At 38.0% G+C, this 17,500-nt stretch overlaps 1 protein-coding gene across 3 annotated transcripts in view; it reads right to left on the reverse strand.

The window, feature by feature from the left end:
* Positions 1-3,559: 3,559 nt before the first annotated feature.
* The window catches only part of LOC122809404 (junctional adhesion molecule-like), a 286,702-nt gene continuing 272,761 nt past the window's right edge, over positions 3,560-17,500 (reverse strand). For all 3 annotated transcript variants that reach the window (XM_044080875.1, XM_044080874.1, XM_044080873.1), the window contains 2 exons: positions 9,793-9,906; positions 3,560-6,572 (listed from right to left, as the gene is read on the reverse strand). In XM_044080875.1, coding sequence (XP_043936810.1) covers positions 6,417-6,572; positions 9,793-9,906 — 270 coding nt within the window. In that variant the 3' untranslated portion in view covers positions 3,560-6,416. The remainder of the gene's footprint in view (positions 6,573-9,792; positions 9,907-17,500) is intronic.

Consider the following 17,500-nt stretch of genomic DNA (forward strand, 5'->3'; position numbering starts at 1 on the left):
CATATCACAGCATTTCAGAGTTATGGCTGGAGGCTTTTTCTCACCGCTGTTTAATGTGGCGGACGCTTTGCTTATGTAAGTCTGGGGATTGCAGTATGAGTCTCACTTTTAAATTTTAGAGTAATATATGTCAGTTCATGTTTATGACGGTTGTCCATTCTTTGGCCTCTGAGAGGATCGGGGTTGTGGTGTTTTCTGTCTTTGATACCAGACATGCTGTTTGTTTGCACCCCTCATCGGGAAATAGCGAAAGGATAACACAGTTGTATTTGTAAGGAATGGATTGTCCTTCCAGTTTTATGTGCAGGTCTTTTATGTTTGTACTTGAGACAGATGATAGCATATCGTGGATATGGGACTGCCGGGGTCGTAGAGTTGGAGTTGTTGAGTGGAGCTGATATTCGATTGTCTATACTAGATATTCGCTAATGTATATTTTATAAAGTTTTTCTTACTGCAAATATAGCAGTTCTTGGAGGTATGATACTCGATTGGTATCGTATATACATTTTTGTATATATATATTGTTATCTATGGGATAGATCATTATGTAAGGATGTTTCAAATTTTATTGTTTTCATTTTACTTTACATTGTGGCTTTAAGCTAATTGATTTTCAACATGTGACTAGGTCCTAACTAGTGGGATATTTATAACGCATAAAAGGGATGAGACACTGTTTTGCTTGTTTCTGTGTTCTGAGGAAGTTGGACTGTGTTCCGACGAAAAGCGAATGTTTTATTGGCTTAAATAAACAACTTTATTTTATATTTTATAAAGTCGGATTCTATTTCTTCAGTGGAACCTAGCGACAGACATCAGAGCGTTCTTTTTGGTATTTAAATGAGTATATCCCTATAGGTTGCATGATCAAAATGTCAAAGTGAATATAACAAAAAAAAAATGCCATACAAAAGGTGAAAAAAAGAAATAAAACACAAAAGCAGTAATTTTTTTGAGGACTGTAAACCCCTGTACCTCCCACATAGGGGATTGCTTTCCCCCACATCCCTGCTACTTAAATATACCAACTCCAAGTTTGCACAACATTAGGGAAAGTGGCAAACCTTTCTCTACTTTTCCACGATCTTGTACTAAAATACAGTAAAAGCTGTAACATACCACTTGATCAAAAGCAAATTGATGTGAAACTATAAGCAACTGCTTTTTGATTCAGTAAACTATTGATGAAATATGGTGCACTGTTACACACACCCATATACTTCATAGTAATGCATGCTACACCTAACCTTAACCCTGCCCTCATTCTAACCATGTGCTTTAACTCCAAAAAAAGTTTCCATAACACTTCCACTACTATAGACAGCACTCAAAAACTCACCACGCACACATATACATACACACTACACAAAATCTATCCCTTTACACAACATGTACTCTAACCATACTCCCAAAAACACTTGCATGTACACTAAATGTATCCCCTTGCCTAATACTCACTCTAACCCTTACCTGCAAACATTCACAATTACACTAAATCTGTGTCATTACCTAACCCTTCCTGTAACCCTAAAACATACTTATACATACACTAAACCTCTTTCCTTACCTAATCTCTACTCTGACCCTATCTGAGGGGACTTATGCCTGACTTGCAAGGCATTCTCTGATCCAGCCCTGATGAAAATGTTACATATTCACAAAAAAAAAAATTATACAAGGCTTACGCATTCCATGGACCTGAACTTCATTTGTGACTCTAACAGAACTTGCTGGAACAACAGATTCATATCCCAAGGGATACCTCATCTATGGAATAAACTTCCCATCTTCAAAAAACAAACCCCATCCCTCACTCTCTTCAAAAAGAATTTGGATAAATGGATGGGGAACTGTAAATTCACTCCTGGGGTACTGCCCATGGCCCTTATGGACAGAAGCAGTCTGTAAAATAACTCAGAGCTCCAGCACCCAAAGACCCACTACTGTGATACTACCCCATCCCGTATCTGGGGAATTAAGATATAATATTGTCATACCCTGGGTGTTATTGGCTAGACTTATAAAGGGTCTAGTGACATTAGCCTAGTAATCACCTATGAAGTTATCGCGCACACACACACACACACACACACACACACACACACACACACACACACACACACACACACACACACACACACACACACACACACACACACACAGTTCCACACATTCCCATCCCTACTACACAGCCACTTACCTTTGTTTGATAAAACATACAGTTGAATAAAAAAATAACTCGATATGTGGTTCACACAGACTGCCCTGTGCTACATTTTGTAAACCATAGAAATTTTCAATGAAATGTAGTGCAGTGTGTGTGTGTGTGTGTGTGTGTGCGTGCATGCGTATAATTTGTAAGTGAGAATGCAAGTGCGAATCTTCTTTTTCTGGCTGTTGGCTGGTCTGTCTCCCAGACTGCAATGCAGCAGTTTCACTGGTGTTGTATGATCTCAGAGTTGGTATATAAAATTAGCAGGGGAAGGCTTGTCACCAGGCATAAAATAGTGTTTTTTTTCTTTATTTTTAGATTTGATCTAAAAAGATCAATCTTTTATGTACATACTTTTAAGCATTCACTGTTTCATTAGGTAATTCTGTGTGTGTGTGTGTGTGTGTGTGTGTGTGTGTGTGTGTGTGTGTGTGTGTGTGTGTGTGTGTGTGTGTGTGTGTGTGTGTGTGTGTGTGTGTGTGTGTGTAAATGTATATACATACAAATAAACACATTTGACTACATACATCTTATGATAAGAAAGAAGGGTTAATTCAGTACATCTCGCAGTATCTGCATCAAATATAATTGGCTTCAGGAAACACATCTTCAGTTGATCAGATGATCAGATTTCACTCTGATAAAAACAGACATTTTCTGAGATCATATGTTCTGCACCAGGTAAAGTTTCTTTTTATGGAAGAATTCCCTCAGTTGTCATGCATTTGTTAACCTGTAAATTATCCATTAAAATGTTGCAGTGTTTGGGAAATCCATGGCTCTTATGACATCATTGTCATATGAGACAGGAGGTATTGCAGGAACTAAATGCAAAACTTCATGGGGTTATAAATATAAATAGCAAACAGTGCAGGGAATAATTAGGACTAGTCACTCAAGTCAGACTCTTGAGTGATTCCTTTACTTACCAAATTTTCAAGGACTAGTCCTAACCCAGAGCTTCACTATAATTTTATTTATTTAAATTTAGTGGGTTGGATCTAAAATCTGTTTTTTAGCTTGACCTTGTTGCAAAGATAAAGAAGTGTTTTACAAAATAACAGAAACTGTAGGAAATAAAAGCTGGTTTACATTAAAAATGGTTATCAAAAGTGCAGTCTTATGCATGTAATGTATAAGTTCTTTAAATCCATAATGAGATATGGATTAATTCTTATGGGGGCACGTAACCTTCTGTAAAGGGTGAAGGATAATGGATTAGACAAGGACTTTTGTTAGCCATGGGGAGGACGTTTAAGGCACATTGCATCAGGACGGCAACAGTGGCTCTGTCTGCCTAGAAGGCATTTTGAGACAGGATTGTAGAGATTGCTGCAAATGCCGAAGTAACAAAATGTTCTGATGTTTTCTTAATAACTAAGCAGAAAACAGGATGCATAATTTCACAGTGCAGCGTGCACCAGGTATAAGGTGGCATATGTGCATGACGACATATTTCTGACAGTCAAGCTTCTAAACTAAGTAGGCACCAAGGAATATATATTAACTAATGTGTTCTCTAGATGGGCTGAAAAAAGGTAGGGGGATTGGGACATAGTACCGGAGGTCATATGTTTTACTAGCTAATTGGCAGCATTGGCTAAAAGACTTTGATACCAAGAATTTGGGAAAAAAATCAAAGTTGTGCTCCCTTTCTAAGTCTGATACAACGTCCTCTACATTTTCCAGAATCAGAGATCACACATCACAGTCCACAGATGGCAGAGGAACATCTCCTTATACTGTGCTGCACCAGAAAGTTCTGAAATTTGCCCTGTCCATCAGGAAACCAGACTTTTAAATCATTTTTTTTTTTATTTCAGAGCTAAAAGCAGACATCTCATGCAGAAGCACTGTTTTGTGCCAGCCTACTTCTAAATGATAGAAGTGATCTTACAGAGTATCTTTGTGTGGTAGTTTTGAGCATTATAAATGCTTTGTATGACATCAGATGTCTTTGTAAGTATACAGCCCTATTTAGCAATATACAAAATCCAACAATTAGTTGCTTATTGTATGATAGTTTTTTTTTGCATAATATTTATTTTTGATAATAACACTTTTTTCTTGCAAAACATCTGTCTCAACGAAAGATAAATTTGTTTACTTTTTGAAATGATCATATTTCACAAATCTAATTTACAGCTGCAACCTATGAAAATTATAAACCAAAAATATCACTGTAAGTAAACTATATTAAAAACAATTATATACATTATTTCAATAAAACATTTAAAAAATCAGGTGGTAAAGATCACCTAAAAATGTAAGGCAAGGGGACTTTTAGTGGCATTTGTACCAAGATGGAGGAAATACCATCTTAAACCATCCATGTAGCTTGGGGTGCATCGACGTATAGTGGACCAAAGCTACACACACCTAGATGTCACCTATGTCTGTCACAGAATCAATATAAGCTAAACATACTCCAGGTATAGGTACAGACTCTGAAATTACTTGTGCACAGGAAACCTGGTGTTCCCTCTAAGGTATGCTTTCCTTAGCCATTACATGCATTCAGGTATTATACAGTTAGTAAAATGAAATAATACACACCAGATTTACAAAACAATATAAAGTTACAAGACAGAAATTTTCATTAGGTAAAAATGATGGCATATTGCTCCAGGATACCAGAAAGAAAAGACTGTTACCTTATTTTCTTCAGTGGCAAGACAGATGAAATATACATAATATAGACAACAGGACTCACTGGAACAGTTCACAGTTCCTGATATGCAAGAAGCAATAAAAGTGGAGTTTCTCTCATTATGATTATATAAATTGTCAAATTGCATTGAATTACCTACATTAGTATGATATAGCTTGGATGAACACCTCAATCTGATCATAAACATACAGCTCAGTCATACTAGTTGATACTGCAGTTCATTAGAGATCAACTGATTGTATAGAGAGAGAGAAAACACACACACACACACACACACACACACACACACACACACACACACACACACACACACACACACACACATACACCAAGTAAAGTCTCTGATAAATATCACTGAAATGTGTTAATAGCTGGCAGATAAGGCATACATCTTAACCTCTAAGCCCAAGAATCAGGGCCAAAGCCAACCATAATGGGGCGGGGGAGACAAAGCCCTCAAAAGAGGGACAGATTTAAAGAAAATGTCTTATAAACGTAAGAAAGTTCTGAAGGATATAAAGTCTGAAACTCAAATGTTTGTCATTATTTAGTGACTACAGTTGATTTGCCAGAAAACCACAATTTTTTGTGAGGGATAGACCAAAGATATGAAACAAAAATCTGGACATTGTGTAAAGTTCTGGACAGTTATGAGCTATGTGTTGTTTTTCTGCAATTAAAAACATTACATTCAAAAAGGCCAAAAGGCATGACTTAATATTTGCATCAAGAATAAACTGTCTTTAGTGTCAGAACCTAAATTCTTATTTTTTTTTTTTATTTTTTTAGATGCAGTGTCCTCTGTTGAGTGGAAAAGGTCAGTGTCAGAGTAAGAAGAGGACAGGCTAATCTGGAATTTCTGTGATGTCAATGCGTTCAGCAAAGGCCCACAGCTATGGCAATATGTGGTTACATATGGCTTTGCCATCTAGTGATGTACTGCTAATCCCAATAGGAGACAAGTATTGACAGAAAAAGAAAAAATATTAAAGATCTTTGTATGGCAAGTGAAAAGTAATCATTACAAATGGAACCAAAACAGATTATTCTCTGGAGCAGACTTTTAACATGGATTGGGCATTGCAGAACAAACCTGTGGAATATTTTAGTTGAATGGGTGGCCTGGTTTCTTCTCTCTCTCTTTCTCTGGTGAGCCATCTTTGTTTTTAACAGTTTCATTTCAACTTCAGAATCACTAGGAAGACTCTTGCAAGCCCCTTTTATGCTACTTTCCACATATCTGCAGATGATTTCAGTAACTTAACTGTATAAAAGAGGCATCCTATTGTCAGAAGGAGTGAATATGAATATTTGTTGTGACATAACTTAAACAAAAATACACAGGACATGAAGAAGTTTAGAAATGCTGCCCACACAGCACTAAGTTGCGTTCACAATGTGCTCCATTTCCTCTTCACTGCAATCACCAGCAGAATACAAAGCGTTACTGTTGCCCTCCATGACAGGGCTTAATACAGATCTTGATTATAATCTCAGTTTTATATGCCAAGACTCACAATGCCAGTCTTGTTACTGGTTTTCCTGCAATAATCCGTTTGAAAGCATTGATTCTAATTCACTGTTCTTCTTTCTTCCAGTTTGACTGACCTGGTATTCATCCAGTTTTTCATACAGATGCATGTCCATCATGGCAGGTTTTTTAGATGTAGGTTCTCGAACAGGATGCTGTATTAATAAAACATATAAATATTAATAGTTGGGTAAGGTCACCTTAAGCAATGTAGCATGTATCAACAATATACAACTGAAGAAGAGTGTGCTGATACCCATAACAAGCCTATGTGAAACATGTAAGTGGAGGAAATGGGAAACATTTAGATGTTGTGTTGAAAAGTGGTGCCATAGGAAAACTACCGTATCAAGTAAAATATAAATACAAGAATTACAAGGGTCTGTTTCCTTTATTCGTGTTTTGAGTCTGAGATTTAATTTCATAGATATGAAGATGACTGAAAAGTTTGCCAGATGCTTTGTTTGGTTGGCCATAAACTTCATCTCCAACCTCCGCTTGTGAAATAAAGTTTTCTCAAGTCCATCTGAAAATATTTCCCATCTAGTTGCAACTCACATTTCCTTTTTTCCGCTGTCCATGATACCCTCTCTCATTTCTTCCCATATCACATACCTGATCCCATGTTTCTCTTGCCTCTTCTGATACATACATGCCTAACTTTCCAAGGCTATTTTTATACCGCTGCCTTTCCTTTCCTTTCACCAGTCTGGAAACTCTGCATTGCATCCTTTCTAATGATCTAATTTCTCTTCATCCGTATGGTCTCTGGAACTGTGCAGATGGTGCCCTGACAAATGCCTGTGTAATGGAAGGATGAGCTCACAGTCTCTATCATTGTCTCCCCCTGCAAGTCATCCCAGCATCTTACTGCCTTCAGCCCTTCTGTTTCACACTGCTAAATATGATTTTGGCTAGGGTTCATTATCCCAAATTCTTTTTCTTCCCTGTCCTATGTGAGGTCACCAAACCAAAGTTATGTGCTTTTTGTGAGCTATTCACTCCAAACTGCATACCTTGACTGCTTTTAGATTAAGTTCCAACTACCATATGTTTGCCCAATGCCAGCTGCCCTAGGTCTTTCTCGACACCGCCACCAACATAAATGAATACCATACCAAGTTTTGTATCACAGGTTAACTTTGGTCTATAAACCTAATGCGATATAGGACATAAATATGCCAAAAGGACTGGTCAGAGTTCTGAACCCACGTGATGCTACACTATTTGCTGACCTTTTTTCATGACAGCTCCCATCATATAGCTACCCCTCTTTGCCATGTTATATCTTGATATTGTGTATTATGCCCTATGTTATATCATGGGTTTGTCACTAGACATTTTCACTCACTCTGTGATGATGTTCTTTGTAAACAGTCTTTGCTATTTCGTGTATACTCATTTCATAGGTGGTTACTTCACATACAGTCCAGGAGAACATTAAGGAACCTAGACCAAATTCCTAATTGCCCTAAAGGACTGTCTGGTTAAGTGACTTGCTCAAGGTCACTCAGTACACAAATGAAGGTAGAAAGATTCAAACCCTCTGTAACCTTATCACAGGAAGTAGCTCATTAACAAGTTAGAGCTTGGATCCTCTACACTAACTGGTCATGCTTTTTTTGTCTTCCAGACATGCTTTGCTGTGCCCCCTGCTGGCCCTGAGGTGATGTGGATGAACATTTTTTGCTGTGTCCTGTGTTACTGTGATGCTTTCTGTGTGTTTTTGTTATGTTCTTTTAATGCTGCCATACCCTTTGTTAATGTTGTAGTATTGTGCCTATATGTTCTTTGCCATGCATTCTGTTCATATTCTGGTAAAGTATTGAGACACACTTTGTCATATCCTATGTTAATATGGCAGGTTTGTGTCCACCCAGATACTATATTACTGTTATAACGGCCTTTCCACATATTCTTTGCCATGTCCTGTACGAATACTGCGGTGTTGAGTGTAAATGTTTGCTATGCATTATGTAACTGTTGTGGGGTTGTCTCTATACATTTTCTTTCATGTCCTATGTTGTGTATATGGGTCTATATTACCTTGTTGAAAGGCGTTTTCATCAAATGCCTGTTTGTCGACACATAAACAGCGAACTCCCAAAACTCTGAACAGCCGCTTCAGCAATTTTTTTTTCCCGGGGGAAAAAAATTGCTTGACCAACCAAAAATGAAACAGTCAGACCCTGCAAATTGGGGGGCTTCACCCCCCAACTAAATATACCAACTCCAAGATCGCACTACAGTGGAGAAAAGGGCAAAATCTAGACAACGGCAAAGCGTTTTTCCCCTGGGAAAAAATTCACTGAAGTGGCCTTTCAGAGTTTTGGGAGTTAGCTGTTTGTGTCGATGAAAAGTCGTTCCATGAAACACCATTCAACAAGGTAATATAGACCTTGTGTATATAATTTTGATGTGGCTTGTGCTGATGTTGTGTTGTCTGGGTTTGGGTACACATTCTTTGCCATGGAAAAATGTGTGTATGTGTGATATCTAATATGTTTGGATGATGTCTCTTCACTTTGGATTAACCAGTGCAGCACAAAGGATTTACATCTTCATATAGATTGTTACCCACTATTAATTGTATATAAATGTGTTGTATATATGTGTTCATACACACACACACACACACACACACACACACACACACACACACACACACACACACACACACACACACACACACACACACACACACACACACACACACACACACACACACACACACACACACACACACACACACACACACACACACACACACACACACACACACACACACACACACACACACACACACACACACACACACACACACACACAGCTCCTGATTTTTGGAAACACCACTTTTAACTTGCTTTGCTGATAAACCAAAAATGATCTTTCAAAATGCAATATATGCCAATGCATAGATGTCATTTTGCCATTTATGCAGTCACATATCCTCTGAAAAATAACATATGCAATGCTGTTGTGTCAAACTGCTTTTATGTATGACAAGGAGTGGGGCAATTGTAAACTGAATACTGTCCCACCTCTAAAAAAATGAACATTATTATGCATGTAAATAAAGCAGACTCTGTGGTTAACCTAGAAAGATTATGAAGAGCTTTGTCAAAAATATCAGTTTGGGCCAAAATGCATCCTTTTGCAGATGTGGACAAAAAGGATCCTGTTTGATACCTGTAGAATTTACTATATCTTTAAGCTTTTGAAACAAAGCTGAAGCCATTGCATTTCTAATCCTGTCATACTTCCTGGATTTTGGTTTCGAAAACCTGTAAGAGTTCAGGTTTTCCAAAATATTTACACCTTTTCCTGCCTGTAGCTGAAACACGCTAAATGTTTCAGTGTGCACACTGTACTTACCATTGTTATATAAGCATCATCATGCTGGTTTCTGTCTTTGTTCTTCTTTGTCTTCATCATCTGTGCTTCTACAGGGGGCTGTTTCTTGTCTCTACAAATAGTGGAGGTGTTATCCTAGATTGGTAAGAATAAATATACCATAATTTTTGAAAGAGATAAGAATATTACACAATGTGTCATATCTCGCAGCCAATGTAAAGATGTCATTAAAACCATTTTTTATCACATACTGTAACGATTTTACCAAAGTTATATGCTTTTGACTGTCAGGCTAGTAAGTCACAAATAGCACCACACTTACCACCATATTGGATCACAGACTAGGAAACATAGTGATGGTAATGGCCTTCTTAAATAATATTTAACAATCAAAGCCTTCAAAAAGTAGCCCGGATTACCCATACCAAATAAAATTTAATTAGCCAACAGTACAGAAAATCTGTGTTGGCTGGGCTAGGATGGTGCAATAAAGATCCTTCTAATTTGTCCTTTTCCAATTAAAAAAGGAAGACTCGTGTGTAGAAACATATTCAACTAATTTGATCACCTGATGTAGGAAAACAGGAAATTTGTTATATATTATTGTTAGGCAAAACTAAAATGCTGAATTCTGGAAGGTCTGTGAAATATAAGGACCAAAAGGAGGCACCAACTCCGCTTTAAATTGCTTAGACTACCTCCCTAGGAGAACCAGCAATAGATTTACTCTGGCCTGGAATAAGAGACACACGTATTGAGATGTTCTGTGTCAAAATTCAGTTCCAAAGTAAAAAGACTTCCTGTCTATGAGATAAAAGTTTTTTCTCACCCCCTTATTGATATACCGCAGGGAGATTTTACTGAGGAATTCCTATGCCCCTTATTGATATACCGCAGGGAGATTTTACTGAGGAATTCCTATACCCCTTATTGATATACCACAGGGAGGTTTTACAGTTGGACAGAATTCCTATGTTACCACATTAGGAAATGTTTTGAAAGTTAACAGTTCTAGTCTGCTTGCTCTGAGTTCCAACACTTTTATGTCCAATCTCATCCCAATGATGCCAAAAGTATTGGTTCCTTCTCCTCTTGGAAAGCTCTGGTGTTGGTCATCTGATTTGATCTGATAGATGAAAGGTTAAGCTTATTTCCAAGTGGTGAAGACAGTCTCACCCCATTGAAGTTTTCTTGCAGTCTTCCTTTACCTGAATTACAGATGACAAATCTTAGAATGTGTGTGACCACAGAGATGTGAAACACCACTACAGATGTCTCACATGAGAACCTTGCCACTGATGCCGCCTCTATTAAGTCCTGTAAGAACCAACACATGCAGGACTTGGGCTATTGTGGCTTAACACTTTATATAAATCAATGCAAGTGCTGCTCTCCCAGTAGGAAAGGTCATACAGGGAAAGGACTTGACTTTGACTGAGTATAACTTGGTTCCAGCATATTCTAGAACTTGATACAGCAAAGGATCCAGTTTTGATGGCTTACTATGATAATATGGTTGCAGAAAAAAGATACAGCAGAAGTTTTGTGTTTAGGGATGACACTGTGTATGTGTGTGTTTATATGTGTGTGGGTGTGTGAGTGAGTGTTTACTGGTTAGATTAGTTGAAGGGCTAGGTAAGGGGATAGATTTAGTGTTTTGCATGTTTCTATTTGCATGTGGTATGTCTGAGTGCCTTTTGTAGTGGTGGTGTTATGGAAAGAGTTTTTCTAAGGTAAGATCTATGGTTGGAGTTAGGGACAGGATTCGGTTTTGTATGCATTAGTAAGGTGTGTGTGTGTGTGTGTGTGTGGGGGGGGGGGGGAGACAAAGCAATAACTGTTGCCAGTAACACTACTGTAATGAAAGCATTACAGAAACTGTGTTGCTGATTACACAGATGACTGAGTAGTCAAAGATCTGTTTATAGAGCATCTTTTCAAACATTTTAGTAAAGGAAAAAAAGGAAAACAAGTGTGATATATGACTGAAATTGTTTCTCCTTTCTCCATGTTTTTCCACCTGTTGAGAGTGTAAACACACACACACACAATATATATATATATATATATATATATATATATATAGAGAGAGAGAGAGAGAGAGCGGGAGAGAAAGAGGGAGAGAGAAATAGTGAGTGGAGGCTTGTCCCTGTGAAAAATTTTATTTTATTTATTTTACATTTGTTTATTGGGATAGTCCGACTGGATATATGTCCATTTTCAGTGGAGGCCTGGGGAGAAAAGCTTCAGGTTATGAGATAAATAATAACAGAAACAGATTGAAAACAACAGTTTACAATATTTTAGAAATCTCAAAATCAGGTTACATGCCTTTAAGAACATGGTACACAATTAGCTTAGGTAACCAGCAGATTAACACATATAGAGATTTTACCAGTTACAACTCTTGATAAGTAACAGTTTCACACAGATTCACAATCAACAAAGTAAGATCTTGTACTTACTTTACATGAGGGCAAGTCTGTGTAAAACAAAAAACACTTACTCTGGTTGTTTTTCTGTGTTTGATGTGTTTTGATGGATGATATTTTCAGAATTGGTAATGTTTGCAGTCAAGATTCTGTGCCAGTGATGGCTGTTTTTCTTCTGTTTTATGAGATTTTGTTTTTGTAGGTCAGGTTTGTCTATATATGAGTGTGTGTGTGTGTGTGTGTGCGCGTGTGCGCATGTGCACGTGTGCGTGTGTGTGTGTGTGTGTGTGTGTGTGTGTGTGTGTGTGTGTGTGTGTGTGTGTGTGTGAGATTGTGTATGAGGGAGTACTTTGGATGACTGAGCAGTGTTCCATTGATGCTCCTGCTACATCAACCTGCTGAACTGAAAACAATGGACTTACTCCCCTTGAATAACTAATCTAAAAGCAACTGCAAATTACCATGCATACACAGTAAAAGATATGTAAATTCCTAGAGACTTAATAGATTTATGATCCTAATGAGTGGGAAATAAAAAAGAGCAACAAATATCTTCCTATATATGTTTTTCCTTGGACAAAAATATTAAGATGTGAAGGCTAAAATGATGTTAGAGACAGGAAGACAGACTCCTAAAAATGTATCCTGAGAGTCTCTTCATATCCAACATGCTATGCAGTGAGAAGAGTAGAAATGCCACATGCCAAAAGAAACTCTTCCATTATAATTATGACACATGGCAATATAGGTATAATTTATAAGCAGGAAAATAAACTCTGAGAGAAGAAACAAATGGAAGGCATAGCTGTCGTTAAATCAATGACCTCTGGAACTTTATCATTTGGAGCATTTAACTGAACACTTGGACAGGAACAGTTTATCGACTTTTTATTGCTCAAATTTTTTTTTAAAAAGAATGTTGGTTATTACGTTGAAGCACAGAGATTTAATCTGGAGGCCTTGTAAGTAAGCAGATAGACAGCAAACATGGGTGGACTTTTTATGAAATGCACCATGTCTTCTAGAGGAGTAGAGGTCCTGTCGGCCTTATGGTAACCAGTGGAAACTGTGTCTGTGCAGTGACCAACATCAGCAGAAATATCCTGGTATAGATATATCACAGAAGGTGCTCAAAGAGATAGTTCTGTTAATACTTTGTGACATTTCCTATTTCTGTGATAGACTAGTTGCCAGAGTTCCAATTCATCTCATGAATTCTTCTAAAGAGTAGTCATGAAGAGCCAATTCTAGGGCTGTGATAATTTGTCAGCCCGTTCCTCAGATGGAAGACTGAAAGAGTCTGGCATGTATTTCATCTTCCCATGGAAGAGGACCACTTTCTCTTCTCTTTTGGTATATATGGTAGATCTGAAGGGTTTCTTGCAACTCTTCTTTCTCTGTTTCCTGATAGCTGTTGAAGAAAAAGTAGAAGATGTAGAGGTTTGGGGATAGGGACTATGTAGGTTTATTCCCATCAGCAAAAGAAAGTTAAACTTCTTAATTATTATTTTTATGTCTGTGTGGTTTCCCAGCTAGAGGGATTCTCATAGGTTGATTACTTACTCCAATTCCATCTGTCTTCTGTAGAAGCTTTTGTAAGAGGAGTGTTTCATTCTTTCTAAGACTGGAATACATCAACAACTCAGATGCATTCTGACACAAGTAACAAAGTGTACAATGTACTAAAATCACTAAACTGAATACAGAGCCCTGCTCTGGGGGATAAAGGGCTAAGGAACAGATAGCGATGTATCCATTAAATAGAAGTGATGTCAGGAGGCACATCTGGGTAGGACTACTTGAAATCTACCACTGAAATATTACTACCTATAGCTGGGCTAATGCATCATGTTCTGGAGCTACTGCAAGAGATATTCTGATGAAAGAACATTGTGAAAAAATGCTATACGGGGATGCAAACGCAAATACAAAGGCAGTATGGAATTAACACAGAACTGTGCAAACTTGTGCAATTTTATTAACTAATAGGCACTAAAAAGAAGACTATGCCAATCTTAAAATATCTTCATATGTATGAATTGTGTATTTTTTTATTTTATTTGATAAATGGCTACATTAACTTGTCTGTTATAGTTCCTTTTCAATCATAATCCTGGTGGTAAATGCAGTGATAAATGAAATATAACAAACATTTCAGATAGTAAGATATGTTCTAGTATGGTAAGTGGAAACCAAATAAATCCAACTAGAAAAGAAGAGAATTTGTAGGCAATAACTAGAGATGAGAAATTAACTTTAGCCCCAGGTGCTGGAACACAAAACCATTAATTAGTGTGCCACTGTGATTTGGAAAGATTACATTTTTGGAATTTATATACTGAGTTGCTTACAGCAGAGAAGTTTGAGTGGTTAAATACACACAGGTATTTCTTTTTAAGCATAACTACTGTTTACTGCCTCATAAATAGGTGTGAACTCTAAGAACCCCAGGTGCAGCTACAGCCAGATGAGTCATTTACCATATGTGTGGTATGTTGTCACATGAAGTACGAAAACGCCACAATAACAATGGGTCACACTTTAATATATGCTCACAGGTGGGCAGGACACTTACAAACCTCTGTTATACCATAGAAAAACACTATTAGGCATTCAAAACAATCTCTATAGAGGAACTGGAATGATTTCTAGAAATGAAGAACATCACAAGAAATAACATTTTGGGCCAAAGTGGGTCCTTTATTAATATGGTAAAGAAAACACTCATGATAGGTAACTGAAGCTATCGTAGCTGTAAGTTTCTGACAGACTGGAAGTCTCATTCTTTTTTATGGTTCAAAAACCTAAAAAGTTCAGGCTTGCCAAGAAAATTAAAGTCACTCTTGAAGTCACTCACTCAGAATCTGCCACAGCTTGCTTTGAGGAAAAGGTTAGTTTGTTTTTGCATTGCTGTATTTTGTATTGTTTCATTCCATTCTTCTATTTTGTATATTGTGATTTATATTCTTCACAATGTGCTTTATTTATATTCTGGTTTTAACTGCATATTTAAACTAGAAAAGAGACCACAGCTGTCTCTCTTGTGAGTCACATAGAAATTACATTTTGCCCATCTTCCCACCCTGGTGCTATTGTGTTTTTAAACTCAACTTTCTTTCTAGTTGCCTGCCACTTATGTTAATTTGACCAAATATTTTCTTCCCTCTCCTCTTTCATTGGCTTTGTGAATCACTTTGTGAAATCACTCCCTTTCAGCTATTTAAATTTATTGGCCATTCTAGTCACTTAGACAGCTAAATCTCCTCTTTCTTATCTAACAGCTTAGTGCACACTACAACTCTTAGGACCCATTTTTCTGCAGAATCTTACCTTTAAAATCTGCAACATCTACTCCAAGATCAACAATTACTGGAGAGCCAGCATTCTGCCTTTCAGTAGTCATCTTGGGATTAGTGCTTCTGTTTTGCTCCTGGTGAGAGTAGTGGCAGGATGTACTGATTCCTAACTCTTTCTGATTGGGCAGGGAGTGTCTATGTTTGACCTTCCAGATTGCTCTGGTTGCTATTCAAGGCATCTGACAGGAAAAGGCTAATACATGCCTACAAATGCTTTCATTATCTGGGACAAGCTTGTTGATCACCAAAGAGCCTATGGCCTGCTTCTCATCTTGGGATTGGTGCTACTGTTTTGCTTGTGGTGAGACCAGCACTAGTAGTCGTCAGCTAGTAACCATTCAGGCAAATCCCCTCTTTTCATCATTCTTGATAAGCTAATGTTTTCTTTTCAGTAAGTACTGTTTGATTTGCTGCTGGCTAATTTAACTTCAGAACATCTCCCTGAATACTTCATCCATAAGTTATCAGGGCCTACCTAGTAGTTTCCACTCAAGGGTTTGGCAGTGCCCTGAATAGATGCAGATACCTTCAGTTTACATTTTTCCTGTAAAAACACCCTTGAGATTTCACCAATACCTAGTTGTACACAGGGCAATTTTTTGCAATGGGAAGTTTGGCCCTCAGAGTTGCAAACCACATACTCCTGATATTACTTCATATTCTCACTCCAACCATATAATTAATAAAAAGGGACTGTTGCCATGGAGATGAACTTTCCCACTATCTCTGTTACCAGCTTGGTGGATATGGGCATCCTGAGGTAATGCAGAGATTGTCTCATGCTTACTGATACCCAGTTAATTCTCAAAAACACTGATGTTATGTGAGAGATGTATTGACACAATGTCACTGGAGGCATAAAAGCACTCCTAATGTCAGTCAGGTTGTTAGTAGTATACACACTGCACCAATCACACACAATATAAAGTAGACATATAGACCCATATATACTGAGGCACTTAAATGTAACCTTCCTAAACCCCAAAGACCTTCTAGATGAAGTACACATAACAAATACTCTCAGCAACCCAGAATGCACTCTTTCAAAACAACACCCACATCAACTCATACAGCCACATCTCATGGAGCTTCTACTTCTAAGCCCACAAGGCAAACCACCACACAATCCAACATTCTGGTCATTGGAGACTCCATCATGAGACATTCTGTTGTCCCTCTTAACAGGCTGAGTAAGGAGAAAGTCACAGTCAGTTGCTTATCAGGGGCCAGGATCTGCCACATTACATACTCACTCAGGTCATTAAGTACCAGTATGGCTCAGTCATAGTTCATGTGGGCGTAAATGACCTGAGACATACCTCCCTAGACTATATGAAGAGAGACATCATGGAACTGTCAGAATGTGTGTCCCAGACTGGTATCAGCCTAATATTGAGCAGCATTTTACCTTCTCCAAGGATGATGCCACTATACGAACAGAAGACGACTGACTTTAATAATTGGCTTACTTTCTGCTGTCATTCTAAGGGGGATGCAATATTTGTCAGCATGGAAGGAGACGGCCAACAGGCCATGCTGCTTTGCCAGGGATGGTCTGCACCTCTCCCCACTAGGCTTTTGAATATTAGTTAAGATATTGTCCTCCCCATATAGCACCTTTCTTTAGGCAATGCCAAATTGAAAGTACTTCCAATAAGGTAAATCAAAACCAAGAAGATCTATAGGTGTTACTACTCAATGCTAGGAGTCTAAACAAAAACTGCATTCCATACAAGCTCTCCTTACCCTAGGGAATACTGAGATCTGTGTGGTCACTGAGATATGGTTTAGAGCCACAGAGATTATGCTGACAGTGCAAGGCTATAAATATCACTCTCCCAGATGTCACTGGGAAACAGGTCCCAAATGCTCTCTCTAAGGCCAAGAACACTGCATCAGTGGGTCCAGACAATATCCCAGGGTGCCTTCTAAATAGCATGA

Source organism: Protopterus annectens, chromosome 8.part0 (genome assembly GCF_019279795.1).
Source record: "Protopterus annectens isolate FY-2018-M chromosome 8.part0, PAN1.0, whole genome shotgun sequence".
NCBI lineage: Eukaryota > Metazoa > Chordata > Ceratodontiformes > Protopteridae > Protopterus > Protopterus annectens.